The 19,224-nt window shown below is 38.7% G+C and overlaps 1 protein-coding gene and 1 long non-coding RNA gene across 3 annotated transcripts; one reads left to right on the top strand and one right to left on the bottom strand.

Moving 5' to 3' along the window:
* The first annotated feature begins 1,208 nt into the window (after positions 1-1,208).
* Positions 1,209-10,426, top strand: LOC124138918. 2 transcript variants are annotated; one of them, XR_006861710.2, is made up of 3 exons: positions 1,209-1,413; positions 2,918-3,010; positions 7,111-10,426. It is a non-coding gene; the product is annotated as an uncharacterized LOC124138918 (long non-coding RNA). The 2 variants fall into 2 exon arrangements; XR_007221944.1 differs by lacking the exon at positions 1,209-1,413 and adding an exon at positions 2,085-2,292.
* A 1,795-nt stretch (positions 10,427-12,221) lies between these two features.
* LOC124138919 (eukaryotic elongation factor 2 kinase-like) lies at positions 12,222-16,387 on the bottom strand. The gene is made up of 2 exons (XM_046505822.2): positions 16,190-16,387; positions 12,222-13,322 (listed from the first exon to the last, which is right to left on the bottom strand). The coding sequence occupies exon 2, from the start codon at positions 13,286-13,288 to the stop codon at positions 12,527-12,529; it is 762 nt and encodes a 253-aa protein (XP_046361778.2). The 5' UTR covers positions 13,289-13,322; positions 16,190-16,387; the 3' UTR covers positions 12,222-12,526.
* Positions 16,388-19,224: the final 2,837 nt, after the last annotated feature.

The raw sequence follows: 19,224 nt of genomic DNA, 5'->3' as shown, positions 1-19,224 counted from the left end.
ACACGACAGAACACAGCCGTTTACTGCGAACATATATATGTGTAATACTTAATTCTAATATATCAGTAAAACATTTACATAAATGACACGAAAAGCAAAGTAAAGGCATGTTTTGGCCTATACCCATACCAATGACAAATTATGACTGATTAGGGATAAGTCTAAAATCTGCCCACAAAAGCTAATTTTATAAGTTTTTCGTTTATGAAGCGGGTCTTGTTTATTTTTATTACATGAGCAAATAGTTGACCCCAGATGATTTTCTCATTTGATGTAGGTAAATAAATATAGTACAATCGTGGAGAATAAATATTCATTTCGGGTCATGAACTTGCTCATTGTTAGATTTTTTCTTCGCATGTTTGAAAAAAGCGTATTTATCATACTAATGTACTTCATGACACAAGTTTAAAACGTACAAACGTAAGAAAGAAGTAACGTGCTCAATGTTTTTCATAATACAGTATTTGAATAGTATTTTAAAGTTGGTCACTGGTCAATTCCAGTTAGCCAAAAGTGTTCATATCGAGCATACAATTCATGTGCTTTCATGTCAGGAAATATGTATTAAATACGATGACTACTGCAGGGAATATATATACACGTACATTAAAATCCCTGGCAAACGAAACACTAAACACGATTTAACGAATACTGTACAAGAGTAATGGTTTACATGTTAACCTATACTTGTAAACATCACAGGATATATATATGCCCATACAGCCTAGCCTATATCAATATTGACAGTCTATCGATCTGTGACGTGTGTGTACATTTGGCAACACATTCAGGATAATTTGTGTATCACATGTATTCTAGATACATGTAGTACTGTATTAGAGACGCTCTAAAATCCATTTACTTTACGTCATATATACAAGTGGCATATTAATATACAAATGGAGACAGCATTTGCGGTGCGATATGAATTATGGACAATGACGTGTAATGCTTAACTATGTCATTTTGTAAATAATGTGTAGGATGTATAACGGTGAACCTTTCTAAATCACAGCTGCGTATGACAATCACTCTCATGGACAATATCTGTCAATCACGCAAAAATAGTATCATCACCGTATGTTTCGATCTGGTTTCAGTCGTGTGTTAACATGCTTGGGCTAAAGTCATTATAACAAACAGATGCTCCGTCATCCCTGTAGTCATAATAGTAATACCAAATCAGTGAATGAGCATGATTATCGAATTCACGCGGAGGTGATGCCCCGTAAGCGTAGCGGGTTACCATGGCAACCACAACAGACACTACCGCGATCAATAGGCGCTATATTAGCAGAATCTCGCCAAAATGGCGACGCAACTCTTTCGTCTGCACGCTGGAGTAAATTAGTCTGCAGTGAAGGCCCGTTGTAGCATTTATTCGAACTGAGTCAGAATATTTTGAACCAGGTGAGTGACTGTTGGTTTTTTTCCATATTCACGACCGACACATATGAGCGCGATCATCTTGAAATGTACATGCTGTGTATATGTCGATATCCCAGCTGATCGGCAGCTTGAAGACAGATAGCATCTGTTGATGACGGAAATGTATATATATTGCAGTCTCCTGTCCTGACACTTATATCCGTTGTCCATTATCTGTCCATCAATACGGGGTGAAATATACATGGATGCCATCTGCTGCACATTTACTGTTATAACGCATGTACCGAACAGCCGTGTGTATATCAACAATTACACCATTCACGGAAATGAACGTTTCGCGAAACACATGGGGCTGTGTATTTTATCTCTGTGGGGGCACAATATACAGACTGAGCTCATAAATAGGTTATAATGGTATTTTCATTCAATCCGGACTTATCAGGACGGGACCGAGAGGGAGTTAATTACGTATGCATCCGTAAACATAGGATTGTCTATATCATATTGGTACATCTTGCAAAGAAAATGTGTGTGTATTGTTATTGTTTTGTTTTTTCTTGATGTCGAGAATCCTTAAAAAAATATCTACCACGCACTTATCATCTTCTCTCCAAATAGGGTCGTCGGCTGTCTATCGCATCCAATTTCACTGCTCACGTTTTCGCTTTAGTAATTCAACCTGAATAAATTAACTGTTAGAAACCGCTATAACAGTAGCGCCCTCCAGAAGGGAGGCAACTGCCATGGGGCGTGCTGATATGCCGGTCACGCATGCACGTCCGTATAATGTATCACGTGAACAGATGTACATGTTGTGAATGCCGGCTGTGCTATGCATAGCACATATACACGTGAAGTATTTCCCCTGCCGTGATGCAGCTAGTGTAGACAGTGGTGTAGGTATGTTATTTTGTTCATGCATGTACAAGGTAGGTGAATATAGTCCCATTGAATACGTCTCGCATTTTGTGCTATTTTATCGTTCATCATATATAGTTTTATTGAAAAAGATCACAATTATTTCATTTTACATTTTAAATACAATCGATATCAAAATATTAAAAAGGTCTTTTATCAACGTTTCGTTGTTTATTGTTTTTGTCCTGGGTGCGTATTTGTTTTTTGTCTTTCGTTTTTGATCAATATGCTGTTATTTTGTGGTATTATTTTGTAAGTAAATTTATCACCTTACACATTTCTTTGTATACATCAAACTGTAAACACGAAGGTACAAGTTGTTTTCTTTGTAAACATATACATTTAAACGTTAATTTATGAAAAGATACATTCAAATATCGTAATATTTATCCTTTTTTTTTTAAACTAGCCATGGCAAACAAAACAAGCAACGCCCATCCCATTTGTTTACATCAGAAGGCGTGAATGCAACAAGATAGAGGCCCTGTATAAGTGAAGATAGAAACCCTGTATACGTGGTGCATGGTTTAGTGGTTCATAGTTCACGTTTCTCGCATTCATCATTGAGTTTTGTATATCTCCCACTGTATCTGGTGTTTGTGTACAGGTGCGGCGGCGCGAGAGGTTGTGCGGTGACTGACGCTATCAACAGACATACCACACGGGTGCAACTGTATATCTCGTCGAGCCTGATAACAAGGTAAGTGCAATACGGATGTACACGTTATCGCGGGTGTGAGCTGGATAGATTTGATTTGAGTCTCGTTACTTTAAAATAATGACGGATATTCATATGCCATTAAAACTAACGTTTAGTCTCTGAAAATATATAATATTGAAAGAAACAAACAACTCCATTTAAATTGAAAAAGAGCCTCAGGGAGACGGGCGATAATGCGGAGAACCTAGACTTGCTTCATTTAGAGCTGTAGTATTGCAGTGCGTGCTGGGCGAGAGGGAAATTAATATGGCCCAGAGACTGTGAGACAGACTAAAAGTTTTATATTCAGGTGACGAAGGGGAGATGGCATCTAAGATCAGTGAATTTATCATCGGAGCGCTTTTATATGTATAGTAAATTGCGACGAATATCAGTAAGAACTTAAACTAAAATTATATGAAATTATCAGTAGAAGATATTTATGTGAATTATGTAAATGACCAGTATAACTGTCGGTTAACTTTGAGAGGTGAATTTACTGTTCCAATGGTGTCAGTCCAGAGTATGTGCTAACATGGCTCGTCCGGATCGTGCAATATTGTCGCGGGATCTGTACACTGAAACACTAAAACAGGTACCTCAGTTTGGAAAATGTCAACTATACAACTATATGACAACCCAGAGCAGTAATCAAGGTAGTCTGTCCCCCAGACCCTGGAGAAACTTTTTTAAAAAGTCCAACTCAAGTCTAGAATGATTTGGCAAGTCTAGACTGCCTCATCTCTGAAATTATGATTTTTTTCTAGGCTCCATTTGGAGTTTTTATTTATTTTGTAGATATATACGTGGTTTTTTTAAAAATATTAATAAGAAAACTTTATTTCTGTGACTAAATGTCAGTAGGCGTGTTAAAGTGTGCTAGGATCAGGTGTCCCGGTCCACCTGACCACTAACATTCTAAATCTCCGATTTGCAATAGATAAATGTCAAACTTCGTTAGGTATTCTTTTAATATGTAACAAACGGCATACCAAAAACTCTTTTCATTTCAGAATCGAAGAAATTTAGACTTGCAAAGTATTGTAGACTTGCTTTAGAGTTTTCGGATAGTTTTATTTCAGGGTCTGTATGGAGAATACACTGGATGCGAACTTAAATACTATTATGTATAGATCAATCATTCCAAACAGAATTTGAATACTAGTATACTTGAATCTCTATTTAACACACGATGGACATGCTATACATAACTTGTTCGACTTTGTCAAAATGTGTGATTCGTAAATTGCGTAATTTATAATTAAAGTGTAACCTTTGACCCGGGACAGATGGTGTAATTAGCAAGTATCGACGCGTGCGTCAATTTCGCTGCTGGTAACAGTGTTAATATGTGATTGTCAGTCAGCTGCCACGAGCTGTTATCGATAGCTGTTACAGCCTCTTGTACTATATGTGTAACAATTTACCCAGAAACGTGAATAAACATAATGAGATCACGCGCAATCAATAACAGTCTTGCTAGGTATTGATGTGATGGGTATGTATGCATGAGACATCAATAGCATAGCAATAAACATACCCGTGGCCGTTATTAAATTCATTACGGTGTCGGATAGGTGCCATATCGGCGTATGATACGGATAAAAGTATTCAAACTGCAACCGTATCACATGCTCGGATAAACAGTAGTTCACGCTCTAATGATTCATTCTTTCCGGACCTTGTCTATTTATTCTCAAAAACATTTTTCAAAACAGTGTTAAACTTCTGTTTACCTCCCGCCAAAACAGGAATTCTCTCGTCTGGTCATGTTTGTGAAAGTACAATACAATGTCTTTGAGTGATGGCGGCGAAATATCATTCCAGTACTTTTCAATTCTGTCTGGTACTCGTCAGTTCTGATAATGACTTGACCTATTGCTCATAACTTCGCATTTGTGTATATTAACCTGAATGGATAGAATTCTCCCAAGAAGGAAACATTTGAGTTTTATACGAGTGCTGATATTTTTGGTATCAAAAGACACGAGGGTGAGATTCTACAGTTAACTACGGTTATAACGAACTCAAAGGGACTACTAATTTTAGTTCGTTATAACCGTAGTTCGTTATAAGCGTGTTCGTTATAACCGTAGTTTACTGTATATGTTATCCCCAAATCATTCCTAGAACTCTGTTTTGTCTGTTTTGTACAATAGTGATATTATTTGATTGAGACGTCATGGTAACCGATGACGGCACACTCGTCTGCAAAGCATTGTTATACCTTTCCCTTCACTTTGTGTGAGTTCATTGGAGTATGAACCTTCATAGAGTGAGGGCCAAACATTGTATGAATGTCGGAGCTTGCCCTCTCTCTACGAAGGTTCATACACCAATGAACTCACACAAAGTGAAAGAAAATTCTTATAATTATAAACATATGCCACTAACTTTTACCTAGAAGGATGTAGGTCTAGATCTATACTCAGTTTTATTTAGTACGTATGACTTCATGTCTACACTGACAGCCTTACAGCAGCTAGCGGTGTCGCGGAATAATATATATTTCCTCAAAAAGAGAGGTGACGTGAAAATATTTGTTCTCAACGTACTTGATCTACAGGAACATCTATTGTAGTTGTTTACAACAAATGTATTCAAATAATATCATCATTGGATGAGAAAGGTGTGTAAAGAGCTACCTCAGTAATTCAGTCAGAGTGAGTGGGTGAGTATGGTTTTACGCCGCTATCAGCAATATTCCAGCAATACCACGGCGGAGGACACCAGAAATGGGCCTTATAAATACCCATAATTCAGTCAGAATGACAGCGCGTCGTAATACACGTACAAGACGCCAAAATGTCTGATACGATAAACGTGACGGGAGAGATTTCCCCAAGTAGTTAATGAACGTGTGGCGGTTACATGTGTTAGCAATCACTGATCAATTGCCCGATCATTTAAAGGTGATTATAAAGAAGCTTAAATTCATAGATTTCTGTAGATTGTCACTTTAAGTCAAGACACGGACCGAGTCGATACTACGCTAGTTTGGATATGTACGTTTCTTCGTTTTGTTCACTAATATAATCGTGGACGATCATGCAGTCAAACTCTCTGATGTTTCTCAATGTATGTTGAAAGACTGAGTTTAATATTAAAGGGTCTAAATGATCAGAAACAACGCTTCTGTATGTATTCGTGCTAGGGAATTCTTAGGGGTTCCTCCAGGAATGTGGAAGTAATCCGTAAGTGTTTACGTCATTTCAAGAATATGGTCTCATGAAATCGTATGAACGGCAATTTCGCGGTCATGTGACCGACATCTCGTCCAATTGAAAAGCCGCATATCGTGTAAACTTCACATTAAAAAAATATTATAGCGATACATCCTAGGGTACATCGCTTGTTCTCATATATGAACTACGCAATGAATCGCAATGAACAACGAAGAATGAGGCGTGGTTCACACGATAAAACTGTATTATCGTGACGTCATTTCTGGAGATTCGAACCTACATTCGACTCTTGATGACTATTTTTTGAGAGGGTAGTGAGTTATTCCCCTTAGATGCAGATAAACGCAATTGCAGAACGATCGCATCCAAAAGTGGGCGAGATATGGCAATCTGTATGAGAAAAGGTACAGATAACGAACGTCCATAGGTTTGGTGTTTGTCAGAATATTCAGGAAATACCAACTTAGCCCCCTTGTTCATAAAAGAGACTCGCTATATACAATGTGTATTCCTAATACTGGATATTTACCACCCCAAAACATCTCCTCTGTATCTCTCCAAGCGATAGCTTCTATTGAAGCCAGTTTGGGATGATAGATGACAATCTCATTTTCGGCTCTTTCCGCCAAACCTGGACAAAAAGACATCGGTCATGCTGGCATTGACTGTACCGAGCTAATGGACAGGGTCGATAGAATGATATCTTGTATGCTTGAAAATTGAGATTACTTAATCAAATCGTTAACGGATGCTTCAAGGTTAACAATGGTGTATATGTGTATGTGCAGACATAAATAGAGTTGCCCGTCGTCTCTTATTCGTCCTTAACGTTTACATACACGATCTGGTTTGAGAGTGTAGGCTCAGTGGAACGCGAACTGTTATGAATGTGGCTCTTTTTTCATCTCATTTCAGAATCTGAACTCTACAACAATGAAGATCTTATGTCTCGAACGGGACAATACAACGTTCCAGTCACTTGACGACGGGGCAGGTAACTCGTACCGATCAAGCTTCGAGTTGTTCCCCTTTCACGAAGGAAAAGACCATGCGGTTTACAAGGGCATGCTCAACGGGACAGGCCCAAAACGTGGGATGTTCTGTGCTGTGAAGGCGTGTGTCACCCACACAGGCAGGGAGGCGGACTGGTGGAGCGTCGTGGAGGCGTCGAGGACAGGACGACAGATGGCGACACTCTTCAACCAGGTTCTCAAACGCCAAGTCGTACGTTTTACACTGCCCCTCGTCGCTCAAATGAACAAAGTGTCCGACTTCAGCGGAGTAATGAAATTATTCCAGCCGCACGAGAAGAAACTGAAATTGAAAGAATATGTACTTCTGGAAGATTTCATTGAGGGAACGTTTAAAAGATTCAGTTCTGCCAGCGGTGCTTCTACTGACGTGGGGGAAGCGGATATGACGCAAGCATTCTCTCACTTCACGTGGCACCAGTCGAGAGAGCTCGTGATTTGCGGGCTTCAAGGTGTTAGTAATGGCAACGCCTATCATTTCACTTCCCCAACCATCCATTCATTATCCGGTCGATTTGGCCATAATGATTGTCGATTTCCTGGAATTTCAGAATTCTTCTCTCATCATATTTGTAACAATATCTGCTGCCACTGGGACGCCCCCTTTAAACAAGTACCGTGTCATCCACAACCGTTCCCGAACACCTACCCGCCACAGTCTCTGCTCCCGACAGCACCCTTATATAATACGTGTTAAAGGGGCTCTTCGAGGGAGTACATGTATTATGGGTAATATGTGAATTACATACTCGTTCTTGATTCAAACACATAGGACAAGGAGTTAATGGTTTACTTTTTGAGACTATATCTATAAATGAGTTACGAACAGAATGCAGTGTTTGAAACTGGAAGTAAGTTATACGTACTCGAATATCCCCTTCAGGGAAAGAACCGTTTGTGTTGATGCACGCATGGCGCTGTGTTCGTGACTACGTGTGTTATTACACATTATACACGTTTTGGAAACTGGAAGCATTTCATAGATACTCCTCGAAGACCCCCTTTATGGAAAGAGCGATTTATATTGATGCATGGCGCTATGTTTATACTTATGTTACCAGACATAATACACGTTTTGAAAACTGTCAGTATTTTATAGACACTCCTCGAATGCTTTCTTTAAAGAAAGGGTTGTTTGCATTCACGCATGCATGGCGCTACAGTGATAATTGTGTTTTTTGACAGTACACCCCTTTTTAGAAATGGAAGAATTTTATATATTCTCGAAGACCCACTTTAAGGAATAAGCATTTATACTGATGCGTGAATGACCCTGTATTTATACATTACTTGTCAGAGATTATACAATATTTATAACTGGAAGTATTTATTGATACTCGAAGACTTTCTATAAAAGGAAGATTTGTCCATGTATCGATGTATTGTATCGATGCGTTCATGACGTCACGTTGGTATTAGTTATTTATTCATATTTATATGTTGATGTTATTTACTGTTATAAATGTCAAGCTCCAAATGTCAAACGGAAGCATATTTGCTTCACATGTTTATATCAGGTATGCTTTTATATATATTCTACATTGTTGCGGCAACTATAGATGCAGGAATTCCTTATATAGTGAAACCTCGTTATTCCGGACTCCCATCGTCCAAACGATTGCTGGAACTACATGTATAAAAAAGCCATTATAATCGACGCCCATGATTCGTTAATCCAGACATTTGGTAATTCGGACGATTTCACTGGGAACGGAGCTGACCGGATTAATGGGGTTTAACTATATGTAATTGATAGTGTAAGCGTGTGTTTAACAGTTGTCGCTAATGCAGTATATGTATTGTGATATAAGAGAGAGATATATGCCTTAACGGTTACGTGTGTTTCAAAACTAGTTTAGTTTTATCAATCCCAGTGACAAACGTGTTAACGCTGTTGAATTAATTATTAGACATTAAGGCATTAGTTAATTAAGTCGAAATCGAGAGCCGGAGCCCTTGCGATTTAAGGCTAGTTGAGTTTGAACAATTAAGTTTTATAGTTATAGAATTACATCACATTATTATATCGTTTTTCAACTGTTTACAATGGCGATGGTTCAAGCTGAATGAATGTGCTCATGGTATACTTTCACGTCTTATTTTCATATCGTTTGTACAATCTTCAAATTTTGTTTACGTTTAGTTAATTATTGTTTTTTTTATTACCTATGGCATTTGGCTGTTGATCATGTTCATTCTTATTTTCTTAGATTTTTTTAACATTTTCAAACTTCACGTTTTTATATGTTTGAGTGTTATACAATATTTTCACAGTTTGGGTCCAATATTTTATATCATATATTTACACCATGTTTTCTCATAAATACATATGTCATCCACGACCGAGTTTTGTTCGAAATGTTGAAGTATTAAAATCATTGTAATTAATTAGAAAATAATATACGCAAATCAAAATGAAGTTACGAATATGTATAACCCATATTATTTTATCGTTTTCGTGCAATAATTTATTGTTTTGCTTTTCTCTTTGTTAATGAGTTATATTTCTGTGTGTTATATTATTCTATATATTTATTCGAGAATCCCTTATTTTATTCTTCACCAGAGAAGAGACTGACATTTATTACCAGAAATAAGTTATCTTATTTAAAAATATATATATCTAAGATAATATAACAATAATATCTAAATGGATCCCAGAACAGTCCTTTCTTTCTATAGCTTAGGCAATCTAGACTTGCCAAATCATCCTTGACTTAAGTTAAGATTCCTTTTTTGGTTTATTCTCTAGGGTCTGGATAAGAGCTGGGACCGGAATCATATATTTCATAATTTGGGTCCAAATAAATTATAGGGATAATCTCAATGTGTTGTTTTCATGTTTTATGTTTACATGTTGTTTATTGTTGAAGATGCGGAAGACCTGACATCCTAACATTATGTTCTAATCGCTAATCGTACTGGCAAAGGTATTAAATCTCAAAATTGGGCGACCATATGTACTATCAAAAGCGTATGTTCCTGGCCGATCTGTCTGAGGGCGTGATGAACAAGATTGCAGGCGTAGACACATGCCTACAGAAGGTGCTAATTAGATCATCCTGCCTTATAATCACCTTAGATTTTATATAGTTCAGAATGTTTTTCGTTTTTGTGAAACTATTTATTCGTTTACACCTTTTATTATCATGCATGTTTGTACATGAAATATCACGTATGTAATAAAATATGTCACACGTCATCTGTTTTGTTTATGTACGTAAACGGTGGTAGGCAAGAGACCACATCAGGGGCGCGCTGCAAGCCACGACTCGCTAAGAGAAAGCAAATTAATCGCTCATCCCGGGTCTGCAACAGTTCGAAGCGCTTGCCCACTCTTACAAAGTGGCGGCTCAACTACCGATGGTTGCCTTGACGTAATGAAGAACGTATAATAGTAGGATCGATGACGAGCTGATTACATTTGTGACTACTTTGAAGATGTGGATGAGGATGATGGGGTGTTAGCTGCCTTTGTTCAATTCCCCGTTGATCCAGTTAAGAATTGCTTGTCTTGCTGTCAAAGTCAGCCGCCATTTGGGTTTGAGAACGAAGCGACCTCAGCCAGCGATTGTTTCGCAAGCGGCTGAAAGTTAGCGCACTGTTGTAAGGCGCATCTCTGTACATCGCTTCCAAGCGATTGGCGCTTTGCAACGCACCCAAGAATGGAGAATGACCTTGTCAGTAATATATCATACGGAGGCTCCAGCTTAATACCATTAGAAGCGTCCATAAAATACGCCGGAGTCGTCAACATCTTAAAAATGTCGCACTGACTAGCTGCTAGGTTTATACCCGACTCCGACAAATAACACACTGTCATCATTCTATATCAACAGTTTATTTGTGTACATATATCACAAAACATAATGTAACAACAACATAACACGGTTTTTTTCATACATATCAATCTAATTAATACGTTAAAGCAGATCTCAGTTCTCGCTACCGCTAAACAAAGGTCCGAGGACATCCCATGACAGTTCATGTCAGAACGACCTTTCGCGAACTTTGACCGACCAATGAAATTATAAACAAGACGTCGACGTCAAACGAGCCAATCAGAAAGCAGCTTTCCGGAGCTATACGGCACTAGTTTCAAACTGTTCCCCACGGGCTATGCAAGTCACACGACTAAATTCCTCTGAAATTAATGATTTGATTGTCCGTAAGGAAGGTCAGTGTTCTACACTGCCGGACACAAGATAGTGGTTAAATATGAAACAAACAAGAAATGGTTATACGATGGTTATGTTTTTCATAACGGTATGATATAAGGAAGAGAATTTATGGATGTCAACTTCTTTATTATGAGGAACACAACGTTACGGTGTATATGCTTACTCGTTCCCCTGATGAAGGAGTAAGCATGTACTCCGAAACGTTGTGTTCCTCATAATAAAGAAGTTGACATCCCTAACTTCTCTTCCTTGTGTGTATCACTTCTAAATACCTTACAGAGACGGGTATCATAGTTGTGTAGGGGTGGAAACAGGAAACATGAACATGAAAACACCGACGTCTTTACAATTGCGTGGATCGATGTTCATGATGTCAATCACTGGATTGTCTGGTCCAGACTCGATTATTTACAACGTGACATAGCTTGAATATTGCTGAGTGCGGCTTTAAACAACAAACCAACCAATCAACCAACAAAGCCACAATTATGCCCCAGTGTTATCGTTGAGACAATCTTCATTCCACGTCACATCATGTTGATCATGACCAATCAACTCTTCGATTCCTCTGGGATATTTCATTTACACAGCCAATAAAACCATGTTAGGTCCTGCTACCCTAGTGACATAAGTGACATGTGTTCATGGCGCTGACTTGGCTAATGTAAGGCAGTCTGAATTGTTAGTTTGTTTATTGTTTTACGCCGCACTCAGCTACATTCCAGCTATATGACGGCGGTCTGTAAATAATCGAGTCTGGACCAGACAATCCAGTGATTGACATCACGCGCATCGATCCACGAAATTGGGATACGATGACATGCATCAACCACGCCTACCCGATCCCGTTAGTCGCCTCTTACGACAAGCATAGTCGCCTTTTACGGCAAGCATGGGTTGCTGAAGACCTATTCTAACCCGGATCTTCACGGGTCTGGCAGTCTGAAATCTGAGTCATTGAAGATATTCAATCAGTGTAGTGTGGGAGCTATAAAAGTGCAATAACATGATTAGTTGTATTTACATCCCAGTCACCAAGTAAACGTACAGCTTATATATGAGCATAATACTTGTGTTCTTGTTTAGAGGGGGCAGGGTGGCTCAGTAGTAGACAACCATTTAGCTATAATACAAGGCAGTCGGCGTGGGCATGTTCCTGCAAATGTCATTGCAACGGTGATATCTGAAAAAGGATATAATCCCATCCAATCCTTTATCTCTTGGCCCAAAATCCTGCCCAACACCAGAACCATTTTCTGAAGAGACCGAGTGGATTGTGGGGTCACTGAGGCGGAAGTGACCCTTTCTCCTGACACCCCTTAGTCCACAAATGACCAGCCTTTCATTGGTGAAATTCCAGGTAAAGTGTCCAAATGCTTGAAGAATGTCGCTTTCGTTCGGACCCACAAAGCCAGAATCGCTTATGTAGAGAGAAGTGGTTTTACCAAGGAAGTCCTCAACCACCACCACCTCATCCTCCTTCAGGCGCTTCCGATGGGGCCTAAAAGCCAGAATGATAAAGCCTATTATAGAATTTGCGTTCCACGCCGTGTCCATCTCAGCTCGTAGAGGAAGTGAAAACCTCACCTCAGTCCTAGGCATCAGCAGCTTGTTGAACACCGCCGCAAGAAGAGCTGCTTGCTTGGAACACATCATGTAGAAATCCCAATCTTGGAAGCGAGGGTGACTGTTCCTCAAAGTTCTTACGGTACAAATTTCGGCGTGTCTAGCACCCTTCTCCCCATGTTCACCGAACTGCTTTCCCTTGAACAAAGCATACTCCTCGCTCTCTACATAAGGATACAGTTCAAAGTTAGCTCGATATTTGGAACCATCCTCATCTCTATCCGTTGTCAGGAAAGTGGCGTTATCGTCAAACATTTTGGGGGGTAATGTATTTGTCCCGACTCGCTGCCTGAAAATACGATGTATCCATGGTCGCGTTATATAACCAGATATCAATGTCATGCGTTTTCTACTAACGTTGTTCCTACATCTTCACTTTCTACTTCTACGACTACTATTACTTTGACAACTACTACGTCGACGATTATTAAAACTAAAACGTCTACTTTTGGATCTTCAACTACAGTTACTACTGCTTCTACAACTACAAAATATTTTCCTTATACAGTAAACTACGGATATAACGAACACGCTTATAACGAACTGACGGATATAACGAACTTACTTTTTTGGTCCCGACTATTTGCTGCAGTTATGCTGTATATATGCTTATAGCGAACTACGGTTATAACGAACTAAAATTAGTAGTCCCCTTGAGTTCGTTATAACCGTACTTTACTGTACAACCAGTACCACAGTCACTACTGTTGTATAGGCGATTACTTGTTTTACTACTGCTACTGTTGCTACACTGTTTCAGCTGTTTCCACTATGACACCATATTATTACCACAGTCACTTCACAGATAATACATTAACTACGTCTATTACTATCGAATGCCTGCCAACTGTACTATTGACACTGCCTCTATCACAACAACGACTACTACCACTGATGCTTCTACCACAACTACTTCTACTACCACTGCTTCTATCACAACTACCTCTACTACCACTGTTTCTATCACAACTACGACTACTACCACTGCTTCTATCACAACTACCTCTACTACTACTGCTTCTATCACAACTACTTCTACTACCACTGCTTCTATCACAACTACTTCTACTACCACTGTTTCTATCACAACTACTTCTACTACAACTGCTTCTATCACAACTACTTCTACTACCACTGCTTCTATCACAACTACTTCTATTACCACTGCTTTTATCACAACTACTTCTACTACCACTGCTTCTATCACAACTACCTCTACTACCACTGCTTCTATCACAACTACTTCTACTACCACTGCTTCTATCAGAAATACTTCAACTGCTACTGCTTCTATCACAACTACCTCTACTACCACTGCTTCTATCACAACTACCTCTACTTCTATCACAACTACTTCTACTACCACTGCTTCTATCACAACTACTTCTACTTCTATCACAACTATCTCTACTACCACTGCTTCTATCACAACTACTTCTACTACCACTGTTTCTATCACAAATACTTCTACTGCTACTGCTTCTATCACAACTACCTCTACTACCACTGCTTCTATCACAACTACTTCTACTACCACTGCTTCTATCACAACTACTTCTACTACCACTGCTTCTATCACAACTACTTCTACTACCACTGTTTCTATCACAAATACTTCTACTGCTACTGCTTCTATCACAACTACCTCTACTACCACTGCTTCTATCACAACTACCTCTACTTCCATCATACTACTTCTACTACCACTGCTTCTATCACAACTACTTCTACTACCACTGCTTCTATCACAACTACTTCTACTACCACTGTTTCTATCACAACTACTTCTACTACCACTGCTTCTATCACAACTACTTCTACTACCACTGCTTCTATCACAACTACTTCTACTGCTTCTATCACAACTACTTCTACTACCACTGTTTCTATCACAACTACTTCTACTACCAATGCTTCTATCACAACTACTTCTACTACCACTGCTTTTATCACAACTACTTCTACTACAACTGCTTCTATCACAACTACCTCTACTACCACTGCTTCTATCACAACTACTTCTACTACCACTGCTTTTATCACAACTACTTCTACTACCACTGCTTCTATCACAACTACCTCTACTACCACTGTTTCTATCACAAACACTTCTACTGCTACTGCTTCTATCACAACTACTTCTACTACCACTGCTTTTATCACAACTACTTCTACTACTACTGCTTCTATCACAACTACCTCTACTACCACTGCTTCTATCACAACTACCTCTACTTCTATCACAACTACTTCTACTACCACTGTTTCTATCACAACTACTTCTACTACCACTGCTTCTATCACAACTACTTCTACTACCACTGCTTTTATCACAACTACTTCTACTACCACTGCTTCTATCACAACTACCTCTACTACCACTGCTTCTATCACAACTACTTCTACTACCACTGCTTTTATCACAACTACTTCTACTACCACTGCTTCTATCACAACTACCTCTACTACCACTGTTTCTATCACAACTACTTCTACTACCACTGCTTCTATCACAACTACCTCTACTACCACTGCTTCTATCACAACTACTTCTACTACCACTGCTTTTATCACAACTACTTCTACTACCACTGCTTCTATCACAACTACCTCTACTACCACTGCTTCTATCACAACTACTTCTACTACCACTGATTTTATCACAACTACTTCTACTACCACTGCTTCTATCACAACTACTTCTACTACCACTGCTTTTATCACAACTACTTCTACTACTACTGCTTCTATCACAACTACCTCTACTACCACTGCTTCTATCACAACTACCTCTACTTCTATCACAACTACTTCTACTACCACTGCTTCTATCACAACTACTTCTACTACCACTGCTTCTATCACAACTACTTCTACTACTACTGCTTCTATCACAACTACTTCTACTACCACTGCTTCTATCACAACTACTTCTACTACCACTGCTTCTACCACAACTACCTCTGCTTCTATCAAAACTACCTCTACTACCACTGTTTCTGTCACAACTACTTCACTACCACTGCTTCTATCACAACTACTTCTAATACAACCACTTCTACTACAACTACTTCTTCTACCTGTGACTTGTACCACACTTACAACTACTACAATCAAATTCATATCACAGATTAATGATAAATGTTATCCCCCTACCTGTATGCGACGTCCCAGCACACTGTTGCCCCACTTTACAGCGTCGGGATAAATATCGTCTTACCAATAATTACGTAACGGCGTGACATAATCTTTCTCGAGGAAACACGTACATTTACTGGGAATATTCTGCACATGACGTTGCACTGTTAATAAAGGATAAATCACTTGTGGAAAAGAGTGGACGAAACAGGAGAATGTTATTACCTTGAATTTTGTCTCGGGTTGTGTATGTAGTGCATGTGTCATGTTCGTACATGCCGTGGCGTGCATTATACTACCAACTCACGTTAAAGTTTATTGTCTGTGATCACGACATAGTGAATGGTGCACATCATGCACCAACATGGCGTTATGCGGCAAGCCCCTTGCTAAAAATATATTGAACATATCAATCCATAATTATAAAACGATTGTGAAACAGTCAATGAACAGTAGTGGTTTATGGATTTGGTCGGAATAGCCAGATATATTTTAACTCCTTCAACTCTATATATTGTTTAGCACGGTATGGATAAAGTAGAATGCTTGTCGGTCTCAAGGTTTAATATTAGCACCCGCGTGTCTTAAGCTATGGATAACCCGATTTATATTTAGTTGCGTCGGTCTCACTACAGTCTCGAGTTATCGAAGTGTCGCTCTGTGTAAAACGTACCTAGAATGTTGAAATGTTGTCGTGTGTTGTATTTCACATTGCAATGCGGGTATCTTTTAACGGCAAAATTATTACTATTCCACCTATGCGCGGGTGTCTTTTAAATGATCAGGTCTATGTTGTATACACGAATTTATAGTTATACGTCGGTACAACATATTAATTATAATCCACATTTTTATCTGGCGCGGAACTCGCTTTACAGAGTTGTCTCCCTTAGTTGATAGGATCCTCTGGCCGTGGGTTCGAATATTAGGGGTCTTGGTCTATGAGCACCACACTCGGGTTCGTTGGCTACATTCGAGTTGTAAATGTCTACGACTTGCAATTTCTTCAGAAACCCGGGATGAAAATTCTACTATCGGTATTATATCAGCGTTAATGCACATTATTATTATTAACATGGTATTTATATAGCGCTAGTTTCCAGACTGACTGCTCAAAAGCGCTCTTGAAGCTCGCACAGTTGGTATGGCTATATATATTTTGCTGAACAGACAAAAACACGTTGTGTAAGCAGGATCTTCGGGTCAAAGATGTTCGGCCATCCTGTCTTCGGACACTCTACAGTTTTAGAGGCATGATTTAGTATCGCGTGACTGTCACGTGATGTCAACACGCAGACGTGCATCTGTCAACACTTCGCGCGATGGATTCAGCACAAATGATTGCAGTGAAGCGCAAACCGAATTGGTCATCTGAAGGCTATCATCAAGGGCAAGTTAGGGCCAGGAGTTACGTCGCGGATGAAGATACTTAAGAAAATTCTTAGGTAATAAAAAGCCCCCTTGAGTACTCTTAACTTTAGGGGTACTCTTGGTGCTAAAAGTTTTAATGAATATGGTTTTAGAAAATTCTTAGATTTAAGAGTAACTTTTGGTATTTCTAAGAATCTTCTCAGAAGACCTTTTTAAGACCTCTTAAGCTATCTAAGAATGTTTATGAAAACCGCCCTGTTGTATAATGACTATGTCTCAAACAGGTGATGAACAGTAATTGCTTAGTACTTGAGTTCTGTTGTATAATGACTATGTCTCAAACAGGTGATGAACAGTAATTGCTTAGTACTTGAGTTCTGTTGTATAAAGACTATGTCTCAAACAGGTGATGAACAGTAATTGCTTAGTACTTGAGTTCTGTTGTAGAATGACTATGTCTCAAACAGGTGATGAACAGTAATTGCTTAGTACTTGAGTTCTGTTGTAGAATGACTATGTCTCAAACAGGTGATGAACAGTAATTGCTTAGTACTTGAGTTCTGTTGTAGAATGACTATGTCTCAAACAGGTGATGAACAGTAATTGCTTAGTACTTGAGTTCTGTTGTATAATGACTATGTCTCAAACAGGTGATGAACAGTAATTGCTTAGTACTTGAGTTCTGTTGTAGAATGACTATGTCTCAAACAGATGATGAACAGTAATTGCTTAGTACTTGAGTTCTGTTGTAGAATGACTGTCTAAAACAGGTGATGAACAGTAATTGCTTAGTACTTGAGTTCTGTTGTATAATGACTATGTCTCAAACAGGTGATGAACAGTAATTGCTTAGTACTTGAGTTCTGTTGTATAATGACTATGTCTCAAACAGATGATGAACAGTAATTGCTTAGTACTTGAGTTCTGTTGTAGAATGACTGTCTCAAACAGATGATGAACAGTAATTGCTTAGCACTTGAGTTCTGTTGTATAATGACTGTCTCAAACAGATGATGAACAGTAATTGCTTAGTACTTGAGTTCTGTTGTAGAATGACTATGTCTCAAACAGGTGATGAACAGTAATTGCTTAGTACTTGAGTTCTGTTGTATAATGACTATGTCTCAAACAGATGATGAACAGTAATTGCTTAGTACTTGAGTTCTGTTGTAGAATGATTGTCTCAAACAGATGATGAACAGTAATTGCTTAGTACTTGAGTTCTGTTGTATAATGACTATGTTTCAAACAGATGACGAACAGCAATTGCTTAGTACTTGAGTTCTGTTGTATAATGACTATGTCTCAAACAGATGATGAACAGTAATTGCTTAGTACTTGAGGTCTGTTGTATAATGACTATGTTTCAAACAGATGATGAACAGTAATTGCTTAGTACTTGAGTTCTGTTGTAGAATGACTATGTCTCAAACAGATGATGAACAGTAATTGCTTAGTACTTGAGTTCTGTTGTAGAATGACTATGTCTCAAACAGATGATGAACAGTAATTGCTTAGTACTTGAGTTCTGTTGTAGAATGACTATGTCTGAAACAGATGATGAACAGTAATTGCTTAGTAATTGAGTTCTGTTGTATAATGACTATGTCTCAAACAGATGATGAACAGTAATTGCTTAGTACTTGAGTTCTGTTGTATAATGACTATGTCTCAAACAGGTG

This window comes from Haliotis rufescens, unplaced genomic scaffold (assembly GCF_023055435.1).
Source record: "Haliotis rufescens isolate VD_foot unplaced genomic scaffold, xgHalRufe1.0.p SCAF_19, whole genome shotgun sequence".
Classification (NCBI taxonomy): Eukaryota; Metazoa; Mollusca; class Gastropoda; order Lepetellida; family Haliotidae; genus Haliotis; species Haliotis rufescens.
The sequence above is the reverse complement of the archived record's forward strand: the minus strand, read 5'-3'. Positions and strand labels throughout refer to the sequence as shown.

What these genes read in the sequence shown, in the direction of transcription:
- LOC124138919 (XM_046505822.2), bottom strand. Translation starts at nt 13,288, where the DNA reads ATGTTTGACGATAACGCCACTTTCCTGACAACGGATAGAGATGAGGAT.